General features: G+C 37.8%; 1 protein-coding gene across 9 annotated transcripts in view; it reads right to left on the bottom strand.

Moving 5' to 3' along the window:
* Nucleotides 1-15,653, bottom strand: part of QTMAN (queuosine-tRNA mannosyltransferase) — a 389,119-nt gene that overhangs the window by 14,675 nt on the left and 358,791 nt on the right. For all 9 annotated transcript variants that reach the window (XM_040474979.1, XM_040474978.1, XM_040474983.1 and 6 more), the window contains one exon: nt 12,160-12,269. In XM_040474979.1, coding sequence (XP_040330913.1) covers nt 12,160-12,269 — 110 coding nt within the window. The remainder of the gene's footprint in view (nt 1-12,159; nt 12,270-15,653) is intronic.

Below are 15,653 nucleotides of genomic sequence, written 5' to 3' on the forward strand. Positions count from 1 at the left end.
AATCCCGCGGACTTCAGAGATGGGAGTTAGCATATCTGTTTTAGAGGTCAGGGAAGGAGGGTGAGATGAATCATGGAAGATGGGTTGAGCTTTGACAGGCAGAGGAGGGAGAGGGTTTAGGTAGTGACATGTGCGCTTCCTTCAGGGGACACTCACGAAGTAAGGCTAGGAAGGTAGTGGAAATCACACTGAGAAATCCAGACCAGTGAAGTTGTACTTTATTTGATAAAGGCAGGAGAAAAGGGGAAGGTGAGAGGCATGAAGCTTTAGGAAGTTCAAGTTAGCAAAGGCTTACAGGATGGAACCTTGGGCAACTGTTAGCCAGCCATCGGGTGGCTGGAATAACTGTGACAGCCTCGATCAATGGTTCTCAACTACCTGAGGGTGGAAGTTGGGATTGGAGCGCAGACAGGCAGCAGAACGATACGGCATAAAATATGTTTTGAAAAGGCAGAATTACTATGCTTGTCGTTATCACTGTAAGAAAGTGTCACTATCTGAGTTGTTTTTGCAGAAAGTGTCACTATGTGAAATTCCCTTGGGGGTGGGACATGCACCCCATTTTAAAAGCTGACACACCCTAATCTCCAAGATCCCTTCTAGTTCTAACTTACTTTGAATGACTTGATTTTATGGATAAGGAAACAAAGGCTGAAAGAGGAGGTGTGGCTGATCAGGGCAGTCCTGCAAGCAGTCCCTGAGCCTTTTAAAATCCAGGATAGAATTCATTCCAGGGGCCCTGGGTGGCTCAGTCGGTTGAGCATCCCACTTCAGCTCAGGTCGTGATCTCACAGTTCATGGTTGTGAGCCCTGCGTCAGGCTCTGTGCTGACAGCTGAGAGCCCGGAGCCTGCTTTGGATTCTGTGTCTCCATCTCATTCCATTGTACCATGTATCTGTGATGGTTTCCATTTGTAAAATAGCCAAGTTGGACAAGGAGAGATACAGCTGGAAAAACTCACTAGGTTGGATCCGGATATTCACTCCCTATTTCTGCTGCTTTCTGTCAAGAGACTCCTGGGTCGATAAGGCATTGCAGGAAACAAGAGTTTGTAAAACAGGCAGGTCTTCTACCATAGTCCCTTTTTGGGGGCACATATTCTTTTGACCACACGACACTCCAAATCATGACCATATAAAACTATAGGGATTCAAAAAGATAAAATGCCAAAGCAAGGTACAAAAGCCACATTCTAAGACCTCCTATCTACCAACCTTTTGTCATATGTACACGTATACTTAAAAAAATAGGGTCTATTTCTAATTTCTTATTGGTTCATCGATGTCTTGACCTTTTCCCAGTCATTACTTAATTGCTCTATTTTCTCGAGGCTTCCCCAAGTGCACATTTCTCATAATCTTTGAAGACTCCTGTTTATGAAAATGAAAGAGCATTTTTCTTCAGTCATGTTTTCATCGTTACAACTTTAGGAACAATTTCTTGAGAGATGTTTTGGGAGTTGTATTCCAGAACGTATTATACTCATGGTCTTCCCCCACCCCGTACGATGAATAAATGAATTTGCCTAGAGAGTGGCAAAACTGACTTTTCTGGTTTTGGTAGAAAAGATAAACATTGCACTTATAGAAGATGTGGGAATAGACTTCAAGCAGGCTTCAAGTTTAGGGGAGGAACAGAAGTGACTTGTTACCAGTTACTTGTGTCTAGTGAGTCCCCTGAGCATTTGGGAGGGACAGGCAGTGGCAGAGGTAATAAGCCTTTCCTGAGAAAGGAAAAGAGAGGTTCTCAAGTCCTGAATGGGAACCTCACCCTTATTGGGGGTATAAATGAGAGCTGGGCCAGGGGAGCTGCCCTTCTAACTGGGAGCACTGCTGACTTCTGCTCTTACAGCTCCCCCGATTTCAGAGTTTGTACTCTTCATCCACAAGGCGTCTTTGGTCAGTTACACCATGGCCCCTTATGACAACAGGTGATCCCAGTGCAGCGTGATATCTGCTTTGCAACAGATGGAATGAATATGGGTGCTCGGGGCAATTAGGACAGGAAGGGAAAGGGTGGGTAAAGGTCAAGAAGCACCAATGGAGGTGAGATTGTGCGAGGGGAGGAAAGGGTGTGCATATGCTTATGTGGGGCGGGGCAGAGGAATTTAATCAACAAGTAACACAAGACATGGAGGTGGGTAAATGCACAGATGTGCCTCGGACATGGGAAAGAGAACTGGAATTCATAAGGAATCAAGTTGGGGTTGGGGTTTGAAGAACTTCATTAGCTACCAAGGAAATTCATGTTGATCCTGCAGAAAATCTGTGAGACACATTTCTCTTGCTGTTGTACTGCTGTGACTCTCTTGTATGGTCTAGGTTTAGAAAGAACTCTTGTAACAGTGGGTGCATACACTGAATACCAAAATGTCCAGAGAGCTGAGATCAATCTGAAACCTCTGTGGGATTCAAGGTGCCAGAAGATTAAGGGCTACAACTGGGAGAAAGGGAACAGAAGCGAGAGCAAGACACAGGAGTATTTTCATGGGATATATTCTCTGATGTGAAATCACCCAGTTTGGGGCACCTGGGTGGCTCAGATAAGCTTCTGACTTCAGCTCAGGTCATGATCTCCTGGTTTGTGAGTTTGAGCCCCTCATCCGGCTCTGTGCTGTCAGAGCTCTTGCTGCTTTGGATCCTCTGCCCCCCTTCTCTCTGCCTCTCCCTGCTCCTTCTCTTTCTCTCTCAAAAACAAACAAACAAACAAACAAACAAACAAACAAACAAACATTAAAAAAAAAAAAAAAAAGAACTCACCCAGTCAGACAAAGGTTACAGTAACTTACATAGCTCAGGAAAAATATTTTATGTTGCCATCACCATACATGCAGATGTTTTCCCATAAACTGGCCAGTCTTCCTTAGGATATGCCTTTACTTTTATTCTGGGGTCCATGCAACCGCTCCATCATATTCCTTATATTTATACTTACTTCTTTACTGGTAAAATTAGATTTTTCCCTCAAATTTGATTTGCCATTTATTTCTTTGGATATCGTCATCTCTAGTATTTATTAGCTGTGTGACTTTGGGCACATTATTTAAGGTAAGCCTTAGTGTCTTTGCTCGTACATAGAGGACAGTAATCGTACCTACTGGAAGGACAGCTGTGATACCAAATGAAATACCAGAGTAAAAGCCCTAGCCTTGCTCTTGGCACAGAGTAAGAGTTCAGTAAGTTATTGCGCTTACAATGTGTTGATGCTTTTGCAAACCTTTATCTATAATATGTATTTAAAATCTATACTTAATTTCTTCTGTGATTTTTTTTGTGCACTGAAACTATTTATTTAATTTCTTGCTTTCTCTAAAAGTATATTTTACACCTGGAATATAAATTTTTGTTACCCTCAGTCTGTTGGATATTAAGTTTACATACAAGTTGCATTTATCTCTGCATTCTCTACTTTCATGCTTTTGAATCTGCAAAGTACTCTCTTAAAAGTTATCACTCCATACATGTTCTGAATATGGTAGGACATGTTTTCCTTCATGATTCGTTGGCCAGAGAATTCTTTGATATTCTGCTTATTTATTTATTTATTTAATAAGAATTTTATTTAATTAATTAATTAATTAATTTATTTTTAAAATTTTTTTTTCAACATTTATTTATTTTTGGGACAGAGAGAGACAGAGCATGAACGGGGGAGGGGCAGAGAGAGAGGGAGACACAGAATCGGAAACAGGCTCCAGGCTCTGAGCCATCAGCCCAGAGCCTGACGCGGGGCTCGAACTCACGGACTGTGAGATTGTGACCTGGCTGAAGTCGGTCGCTTAACCAACTGCGCCACCCAGGCGCCCCAATTTTATAAGAATTTTAGAAGTATGCTGTGAAGATATAGAAGGTAATATTTTGGCATCTTTATTGGAATATTGTTAATTTAATAAATTATGTTAAGAGATATTGTTATTTTTATTATTGTATTTATTCTTTCTTGTCAAGAGCATATATGTCTGCATTTTTAGAACCTTCCTTACTTTCCCAATATATCTTGTTATTTTCTTCAGCAAAGGACTGAGAGACAGACTTCTGTCTTAAATCATATTCTTGGGAAATTGATTTCCCCAATCATACTCTTGGGAAAATACCTGTATGCTTATTATTAACAAACATGGGAAGGTGGCTCTGTCCACTGAGAATCTACCTCATCCATGCTACTTAAAAATTTTTTTTTTGTTAATGTTTATCTATTTTTGATAGAAAAAAAGAGACAGAGTGTGAGTGCGTGGAGGGGCAGAGAGAGGGAGACACAGAATCCAAAGCAGGTTCCAGGCTCTGAGCTGTCAGTGCACAGCCCAACATGGGGCTCGAACCCATGAATTGTGAGATCATTACCTGAGCTGAAGTCAGACACTTAACCAACTGAGCCACCCAGGAGCCCCAGATCCATGCTACTTAAATGTGGCCAATATAAATCATTTTCCTCAGCTATAAATTTGGGCTGCTAATACTTGGTTGAATGTTTACTACATTGATGTAAAGATTATGAAGTAAGGTATTCAAAATTATTTGAAAATGTTACAATATAAACAAGGGTATGGTTTAATGAAACAATTATAAAAACATTGTTGCTTCCCAGACAGTAAGATTCTAGAGGGCAGGAACCATATCTTCTACTCCAGGTGTCCACAATATGGTTCCAGAGCACGATAGGACTCAGTAAATATTTCTACATTAGGGGAATAAGTAGGTAGTGATAACATTAAAAAAAAAAAAAGGAGAAGGAAAGGTTTGGAGTGGCATGGTCTTGGGAAAATGAATTTATTTAATCTTACTGACACATTTCTTTCATCTCATATGGAATCATCTTACAATTCAACATTGATCAATATATTAATAAGCTTTCCTTCTGCTAGAATCCTCTTGTAGCAAAATTTTATACCTTTGTATCAATGTGATATAAGCTATTTGTGTTCCTAGAAACTTTCTATTACTTCCCCCTCTTAGTGTAGCTGCTTTTCTGAAAATGAGATCATAGCTGGGAGTGAAAAGGAAGATGGGAAGGGAGGGAAATGTTATATAATCATCCACCATTTGACTCCAGAACTAAGGAGCAGGAATATGCCAAGAGCATAGCAATAACCATTGTCATGCCAGACACTAACCAGAAGCTTTCCACATACTGTTCTTAACCTCAAATCAAAGGTGAACCAGAAGGATATCTGTCTGCCAAAACTGTAGTTCAGGTTTTTACCTTCCTTGCAATCTTTTTGGCCCCCCAATGGCTACCACTAAAACCCCTCTCTCCCACGTCTGCAGTAGGGAAAGATGAACCCCTGCTGTAAGGCTTTGGTTGTTCAAAGAAAAAAAAATTGTTTAGAATTATCATTTGTGGGAAATTACTAAGTATACAAACACATTCCATTGACTTGATAACTTAAGCATTTGCTTTTTTTTTTTTTTTTAAACCATCAAGGGCTAACAATGTGACCGTGTCATGAGACTTGGTCAAAACGGAAATATTTGCATTGAGGAGCTTCTGGGTTTCTGGGTTCATTTGTAACATGGAGTCTGATGGATGATGTATGTAGCAGAATGGTCCTTCAATTTTCTGAATTAAAAATACTTAAAATAATGTCAAAAATAAACCTTTGAGGTTCAGCATTATTAATATCTTCTTTGGATCCAAAATGCATTAAAGACTCACTCCATATACAGACTCTGAAGGAAGCCCATGAATGTTAGAACAAAATCTGCATGGTAGTTAAGAAAGCACTTTCCTCCAAATTAATTGTACTGAAATCCACATTATAACTCACTGCAGTGGGTAGGGCAGGTGGTTTTACTGTTATTATTTCTCTTTCTCACCTCCTGCTTTGTATTCTATAGGTGGGTTAACTGAGGTTAACCGAGAAAGCTATAGGACGCAGTCCCAACCTGATCTTCTGACTTCAATTCCTATAAATCAGTTTCTCACTCTTGGCATCATTGGCATTTTAGGTTGAATAATTCTTTGTGGGGGTACGGGGGGGGGCTTTCCTGTGCATTGTAGAATATTTAGCAGCATCCCTGGCCTCTACCCGCTAGCTGTAACACCCTACCCCAACGTTGTAACAATTAAAATGTCTCTGGACATTAACTCCATTCCCACGAGGCTGATTTGACTTCATATTGCTCTGCCTTATGGTACATGGTTGCTAGATGTGTCTTCTGACACCAGCTAGGTTGTTTCTGGCAAGAAGACTATTGGCAATACTCTAATACTTGTTAAGAATTCTTTACTCAATGGCAATAGACTCGCTCAGATTAAGGCAGACATCTTGGATAGGCTTGGTTTTCTCTCTAATGAACCACAGATCATGATGCATATTAAAGAACTATAGTGGTCAACAGTGCTATTCACCAAATATTTCTGCTCTCTCCCATTCTGGGATCAAGCCCCACATCAGGCCCTACGCTGAGTGTGGGGCCTGTTTGGGATTTTCTCTCTCCCTCTGCCCCTCCCCACCTCAGAAAAAAAAAAAAAAGAATGACTCAAAAGAGCTATAAACAATGGATCTATAAACTAGAATCAATAATCTTAATCTACCACACTTCTCAGGAAAAGGGTTATAAAAACCTTACAACAACATAATTTGAAAATAATCAACACACTTGAAAATAATCAATAGTATGGAGACTCTACAATGTTGCTCTATTACAGTTTTCAAAAGAAAGTTAATGGAGATTGTTTCATCAAAAGGGCAGTGAAACTCATTGGCATTAATGCCATTACTCAGATGTGCTAGATTTCCCTAAGAGGTCCCCTAAGAGGGAAGGAGAAGAAAGTTGGATACAAAGTAATTAAGGCACAAGCTTGCAGCTAGAAGAGAATTCTGGAGATCTAATGCACAGCGTAGTGATTACAGTCAACAATACTGTATTGTATACTTCAAGACTGCTAAGAGCCTAGAGTTTAAATGTTCTCACCACAAAAAGGAAATGATGATTATGTGATATGATAGAGATATTCAGCTAAAGCTACAGTAGTAATCATATCAAACTACATAAGTGTATCAAATTAACATGCTGGACACCTTAAACTTACACAAATGTTATATATAAATCATATCTCAATTAAAAAAGCCAAAAAAGAGGGTAATGAATGGTCATGCAGTCTGATTGTAAACCTTTCTTAGTTTTCCAATACATCTAAGCTTACATGTGAAAGAGAAAAGTTTAACTTACAGGCAGTGCAATGAAAATGACTTAAGCCTTCAGAGTATCAGTTTCTGTACCTATCAGGTGGGATCATAATACCTACTCCATCGAGCTTATCAGGAACATTACAGTAAATGATGTGGCAAAGGACCAAGTAAGAGGCAAACTGTCGATAAACAGTAGCAATTAATAGCATAATAATCATTATTATTGCAATTATTGACAAGAAAACCACTTTTTTATAACTGTTAACAGCATTCAGAGTAAGTATTCTGGCTGGTATTACAGAGTATGTAAGTTGGTTTATGATACGGTTTTAGATATGCTAATGTAGCCTCTAGAAGAGGTAACAGGCAAATAAATGTATGCCTGGTAGGTAACCTTTTTGTGAAGTTCTAGATGGTGAGCTGGGGAAAAAAATAACATTTAAACTTAGAGAAACAATTTGGAAAACAAGAACACATAACGCATTAACACAGTGGTAAAAACTGCTACCTAGCTATGTGACCTTACTTAATTTCTCTGTGCCTTAGTTTCCCAACCTGAAAAAGTGGAGATAGTAATAATACTGAACAAGACAGCTATGAAAGGTTAGAGTTAACATTTGTAAATAGCTTAGAGCAATGCCTGGAATACAGTGAGCACTACATAAGTGCTCCTTAAACCGGAACAATGATAAGAACAGCTGAAAATACACAGAATGGCCTGTTAGGAAAACTTTGGAGTAAAGACTGGCAAGGTAGCCTTCCAGGAACACAACCTGGAAAGCTGCCAGGCTCGTTCATCCACACAACTCGGATTGCTTTTATGTGCAAGGTGAAGTGCTGTGACCAGGAAGAGCGCTGACTCGCGTCTGGAAGGACAGAGATGCACTAGAGGCTATGACAAAAAGGACTCCCAGTTGAGACTAGAAATATCATAGATAATAGGATACCCTCTTCTATGGGCTTCCACAGTATTCCCTCATTACTTCACAGCATCTCAGGCACCTGTTAGTTGTATATAAGTGTCTGCCCAAGGCAAAGGTCCCTGAGGGTGGAGACCAAGTCTTCTGCACTGTGGAAATCCTCTCCTATAATGCTCAGCAAATATATGCTGAAGTCTAGCCAAAGTTAGGTAATAAGATTGGACCTGTAACTACTGAGCACACAGTCCTTGGGCCCCTAATGCTCCCCACCCCACTTACAACATTCCATACTGCTCTAAACAGCTCAACGTAAATGTGTGGGAGGGGAGACTGTGATCCCAAGAACATGGCCCTGAGAGTAAAACCTTAGTCTTTTCTGTAGTGCTGGCTTAAAACTAATTGCCAGTAAAACTGGCTGAGAAGCCTTTTGCTTAGGGACTTCCTCCAGCCACACTTCTCAGTCCATCCACAAACACCTCAATGCTGCCACAAACAGAATTGAACTCACCAGCTTTGCAAATGAGCAGAATTTTTCTTCTTCCTTCTACAGCTATCCATCTTCTAAATTCATTTCTGTGTTTTCCCTGAGAATACCTCTGTCATACATTCCTCTCACTAATCTCTCAGCCACCACCTCCAGAATTACATTTGGATTATCACTGTAATGTCTTACTGTGAATCTGCCTACATACCACTGAAAGATAAATCTTTCTAAAATACAAGTTTCATCACATTTCTTTCCTGTTCAAGGTCTAGGTTCCTTATTTCTTACTTTTCCCTAATCTACTTTGATTATCACGATCCTCCATACTTTGGTCCTATTCTACCACACTTCTGACCAAAGCTTCCAAATTCATTTTGTGAGATTAGCATTATTCTGATACCAAAAGCAGACAAGGACATCACACACACACACATTACAGGCCAATATTCCTGATGAACATAGATGTAAAATTCCTCAACAAAACAGCAGCAAACCAAACTCAGCAATACATTAAAAGGATCCCATAACTTGATCAAGTGGAACTTATTCCAGAGATGCAAGGAAAGTTCAATATCTGCAAACCAATCAATGTAATATGCCACATTAACAAAATGAAAAATAAAAATCATACGATCTCCTTAATAAATGTAGAAAAAGCACTTGACAAAATTCAATATCCATGTATGAAAACTCTCAGCAAAGTGGGTAGAGAGGAAATACATCTGAACATAATAGAAGCTATAATGACAAACACACAGCTAACATCATACTCACCAGTGAAAAGCTAAAACGTAGAAAGCTTTTCCTCTAACATCAGAATCAAGACAAGGAGGCCCACTCTAGTCACTTTTATTCAATATGGTACTAGAAGTCCTAGGCACTGCAATTAGGTAAGAAAAAGGAATAAAAGGCATACAAATTGGACAGAAAGAAGTAAAACTGTCCCTATTTGCAAATGGCAGGATAGTATATACAGAAAACTCTAAAGAGTCTACCAAAAACTGTTGGAACTAATCAACTAATTCACTGAAGATGCTGGATACAAAATTGATATACAAAAACCTGTTGCATTTTTACACACTAATAACAAGCTATCAGAAATAGAATTCAAGAAAAACAATTCCATTTACAATCACATCAAAAAGAATAAAATATCTAGGAGGAAATTTAACCAAGAAGATGAAAGACTGAGAAAATGAAAACTAGGAAACATTGGTGAAAAAAAATTGAAGAAGACACAAATAAATGGAAACATATTCTATGCTCATGGATTGGAAGAATTAACATTGTTAAAATGCCCCTACTATCCAAAGAAACCTACAGATTCACTGAAACTCCTATCAAAATTCCAGTGACATTTTTCATAGAACTAGAGCAAATAATTAGAAAATTTGTATGAAACCACAAAAGCACATGAACAGCCAAAACAATCTTGAGAAAGAATAAAGCTAGAAGGATCAGGCTCCCTGATTTCAAACTACACTACAAAGCTATAGTCTTCAAAACAATATGGTATCAGCATTAAAACAAATACACAGATCAATAGAACAGCATACAGAGTATTCTAGGGAAAGACTTTTCAGCAAATGGTGTTGGGAAAACTGGACAGCTACCTGTCCAGAATAACATTGGAGCACCATCTTAGAACACTATAAATATTAATTAAATCAATATGGATTAAAGTCTCAAGTGTAAGACCTGAAGCTATAAAACTCCTAGATGAAAACATGGGCAGTAAGCTCCTTGATGTTGGTCTTAGTGATTTTTTTTTGGCTCTGACTCCAAAAACAAACATAAACAAATGGGGCTACATCAAACTAAAAAGCTTCTCCACAGCTAAGGAAGCCATTAACATAATGGAATGGCAACCACTGAATGTGAGAAGATAACTGCAAATCATATATCCAATAAGGGGTTAATACTGAAAATATAGAAAGAACTCTGCTCAATGACAAAAAAAGAACCCAAAAATATGATTAAAAAAATGACAGAAAATCGGAATAGACATTTTTCCATACAGATGACTAACAGACACATGAAAAAGATGCTCAACATCACTAGGCATCAGGGTAATGCAAATAAAGAGCATAATGAGATATCTCCTTATACCTATCAAAATGGCTATTATCAGAAAGACAAGAAATAACAAATGTTGGCAAGGATGTGGAGAAAAGAGAACAGTCATATACTATTGGTGGGAATGTAAGTTGGTGCAGCCACTATGGAAAACAGTATGGAGGTTCCTCAAAAAAATTACAGATAGAGCTACCATATGATCCAGCAGTGTATTTATCCAAAGAAAACAAAAATCCTAATTTGAAAAGATGTATGCGTCCCTATGTTCATTGTGGCATTATGTACAATAACCAAGATATGGAAATAAACTAAATGTCCACTGACGGATGGATAGATAAAGAAGACTTGGTACACGTACACACATGCACACACGCACACACACACACACACACACACACACACACACACACCCCTCTCACAGTGGAATACAACTCAGCCATAAAAAATGAGATCTTGAGATCTGCAACATGGTAGACCTTGAAGGTATTATGGTAACTGAAGTAAGTCAGAGAAAGACAAATATTGTGTGATTTCACTTATATGTGTCATCTAAAAAACAAAACAAACAAAACAACCTCCCACCCCTGCCCAGACTCCTAGATACAGAGAACCGTTTGGTGGTTGCCAGAGGGGACGTGGGTTGGGGGAGGATATGGATGAAGGAGATTAAGAGGTATAAAGTTGCAGTCCCAAAATAAGTAAGTCATAGGGATGTAATGTACAACATGGAGAATATACTCAATGATATTGCATTAATTTGGGAAGGTGACAGATTCTAACCAGATTTACAGTAGTGTCTATTTCCACAATGTATACAAATGTCAGATCACTATTGTACCAGTATAATACCATAAGTAATATAATATCGTATGTCAATTATTCCTCAATTAAAATAATACGAGCAATTAAGTGCTTATGAAAGGGGTCAGAATGCTCATCTCACTGACCCGAACATGCCCACTGAGGATGAAGGTGAAGGAAATGGTTCTGAAAAGGCTCCATGTGGCATTAGGGATGAGAAGGCCTGCTGCTATCAGCTTCAGAGTTTCATTTGTTTTCTCAACTCAGTAAGCAAGGCACGGGCCAATGACAACTAGGATGTGGACTGTGGGCTACTCCACATTACAAGCCTGATGCCAAAATGCTTCACACAGTCCACCTCAACAGATGGTAATGTATTTCGGCTATTTCCAACGTGAGGAGGATTCAAACCAGTGACCCCAGGGGTGAGAGGTTGTACATCCAATTACAAATTCCCGCTTTCCTTAAGTGTTAAGATGCCTAAAGCAATATATTTTATTTACATCAAGTTACATTGTATAAACTATATTTGATAAAAGAGATGACTTCACGTTCTCAACTTAAATCAAAGAATGCTTACTTAAGTATTTTTTTAATTGAATCACACTTTAATGCCATCGTATAATCTTTTGGTTAACAGTGCTCATCTTGATTATTCTGACAAAGGGAAACATGGAAATTAATACTTCAGTTGTAGAGCTTATGTCATCTATAAAATTACACATTAGAAAATTCAAAAGAGATACCTGGGACATCTGTGAAGGTTTCTCCAAGGACAGACACATGGAAATTGAGTCCTAAGTCCTTAAGGTGCATTAATACCTTAAAAAAACTCTCTGGATCTTTATCATGTTCCCTGGAAATAAACACACAAAATATAACTTGTGAAACCTTAGGGTATGCGTCAGGAACGATGTTTTCACTTCTCACAGTATCAATTCCTTTCGTGGTCTATTGCCAGTTAAGGGAGCTTCTGACATCCATGCAGAGATTTTCCCCTATAACCTTAAATTGTAGCATCGGCATTGAGTGATTCATGAACGTAACTTCTCTCTCATGAATCAAAACCCAGTTCTATTGAAATCTTAAGGCTCCGCAGCCTTTTATGAAAGGAGAAATCTATCTTGTTTTTCACATTTTTTTGGTTAGACTATAGAAAGTCTAGTGTATTTTCCTTTCTCCTAAAATGGTTAATTTTCCACTTAACATGGGTTTTGAACAAAAGAAAAGACCAGTCTTCAAAGGACGATTCTCTACTGATCATGAGAACGTACCAAAGATGTTTTTCATTTTCATGGGTCTGAATACCTTCCTCTCACATTTACTCAGTCCCTTTGTGCCCACAAGGAACGCACAATTTAGGGAGCGAGATTACAGACTCTCTCACTAATCTCTCATTTTAAATAATTGAATGGAGAATTATAAATACATCAAAAGGGGGTAGGCCTGAGTCTAAGTCCGCTGAGTATTAACTCAGGAGTGGAGGTTAGTCAACTCATAAAAGAATAGTAATAAAGATAATTCTTTCATTTAGTAGAGGCTTTGAAAAACATGGATTATTTTTGTTTGTTTAGCTTGTCAGTCTTCTTTATAATGACAGAATGAGGGGCTAAAGGACACTAAAATAAAAAAAAATTCATCAGTTCAAGAATCACATTAAAATGAAATGAGTTATTTTTTACATTCTAAGGTGTGAATGTTTCAGTATTTCTTACATTTAATTGCACTGTTTTAAATTATCTTATTTCAGACAGATGTGGACCAGATGTCTTCAAAATATTTGTTTTTTTATTTATAATTCAGAATTTTAACTTATTTTTTTATATTGCAGAGAAACAGTTATATATCAGCAATTGAATTTCTCATTTACCAACTAATTATGTAAAATAAATCTGTAAATTGATCAAACTGCTATATGAAATATGAAAATTACATCATTCAGGAAATCTCATGAAAAATGACATCTGCAACCCTAAATGTGTTAATTCACAATTCAGTCAATATTTTCAGTATCAAGAATTAAAACAAATGCATCTTCTGATTAACATTTTAAAACAGCATTTATAATTTTATGGAATTATAAGAGCTTATAGAATTTGAGTTCTGTAACAACTTATTTTAAGCTCTGTATCTCTTGTTTTGAGTTACTTCAAATAATAAAGAATGCAATGGCAAAATGTTCATCGCTTTTTAAAATGATGCATATTACATACATGTACCACTGGGAAGTTTCTGGATAGTTCTCATATATACTGTATATGCTGTGGGCAAGAACAAAGACTCAAAAGAGTTTGAAAGTAAGAATACACCATATGCTGTCTTCAACCATATCAATCAAAAAGCTGCCACCTAATCTGTAATATGTTCTTTTAGTCTGATTCTCTTGGAAATACTTAGATGAAAAGAATGGAAATAACATAACGTAATATATCTTAAAGAGAGAAGAAGACTGTAGGGAAATCTAGCCACTCTGTTGCCTAAATTTTTCATTCTGAGTTTCAAAAATTTGGGCTACAGATCCTAAAGAGAATATTTATTCTAAATATTTCCTGCTATTTTGTTTGTTTATTTGTTTTGTATTAAACTTAAAATAGATGTGGTTTGGGGCTGGGAGGAGGTTTAATTGGGGAGAAGCTTTCCCCCAATATGAAAAGATTGCAATATGAGTATTTTCAAGGCAGCAGGGTTTATGGACCTATATTTTCAGTGTTGCTATAAGAGATAAATGAATTACAATCCTACCGCTTCCTTTTGATTTTTAAAAATGTTTTCATTCAATTTATTTAAATGAAAAATAAGGCAGCTGACCCATTTCTTTAGATATTTTTATAGGTGGACAATAGCTTTCATATTCAACAGTCACTTTGCATAAGAACACAAAAGAGATTTGCATGAATCCCTCTCTTGTTTAAAGTATAATATATGGACGAATGTAAAGTGAGATTTTTCTTCCCCAAAATTATCCCTCAGGAAAAGAGGCATTTTATACTTAAGTCCTTCTAATGTCTCTCATGATACTGGGCACCCCCTCAGTTACTTTATTTTGAATAAAGTACTGTTTAGGGAAGTTGCATTAACCTGAAACAATGCCTACTGGTGAGAGTTTTGGATGGTGTTAGCAGTCATTCACTTGACAAAACTAGTAAAAACAGAAGCAAAGGCATATATTACTACTAACTTAGTAATTGTTTTGAGAGGCATGACCTAACAGTTCAAAGTGTTGGGTGTTGCTTAAAACAAGTATTTCAAAGATCACTGAAAAAAGTAATAGAATAAGTGGTTATCAGAGATTGTGAGTACTAAGTGGGTTTTTAGAGCTGAGGAAAAGATTTCCAGTGATGACAGTTTCCCAAGTCTTGCACCCCAAGCAGCTTAGACGGGGTTCCAGATGACACGTGCTGGAAACATGCCAGCTTCCTGAAAAGATGGCACCCACCATACTGATGTCAAGAATGCATGGGAGGGGGAGTTGGGCTAAAACTGCTTCATGAAATTTAAGGGTGGGAAAAGAGCAATACTTCTAAAATTATTTTATATCATGGTATGTGGTTTAAAGCACTATTTATGTCTAAATTAATAGATTACATATAAGTAGATACTTTATTTCATTTACGTCCCTCAAAGTGACATAGTCAATTTTGCTAAAAATGTTTCTCAGTTTTCTTCTTAGAAAAATGGGGGATTTCTTCACATTCAGACGATCGTTAAAGATGTTGTGCACAGGGGCACCTGGGTGGCTGTCAGTTAAGCGTCCAACTTCGGCTCAGGTCACGATCTCACGGTTCATGAGTTCAAGTCCCACATGGGGCTCTGTGCTGACAGCTCAGAGCCTGGAGCCTGCTTCTGATTCTTTGTCACCCTCTCTCTCTGCCCCTTCCCCGCTTGCACTCTGTCTCTCTCTCTCTCTCCCAAAAATAAATAAATATTTAAAAAAAAGATGTTGTGCACAGATATTTCGCCACAGCCATATATTAAGGCATGAATGGCAGTCAGTGGCAGGACTCAATATGTTTTGTTGAGTGAGGAACACATTCGAAATACCCAATGGGTCATCCATGGTTTATCCTTGAGGGGTTGTGCTATAGGTGTTTCTTTTTTTTTTATGTTTTCTATTGTTTAATATAGAGTTTTAAGTATAAATAATTTTTAATGCTTTTAAGGAACTACCCCTTTCTAACATTCTGCCATAAAATTGCATTCATAGGATTTTTGCCTAACTTTATACCATTTTCAGTATTTA

The sequence above is a fragment of the Herpailurus yagouaroundi genome, unplaced genomic scaffold (assembly GCF_014898765.1).
Source record: "Herpailurus yagouaroundi ecotype Mexico unplaced genomic scaffold, PumYag 140, whole genome shotgun sequence".
Lineage (NCBI taxonomy): Eukaryota > Metazoa > Chordata > Mammalia > Carnivora > Felidae > Herpailurus > Herpailurus yagouaroundi.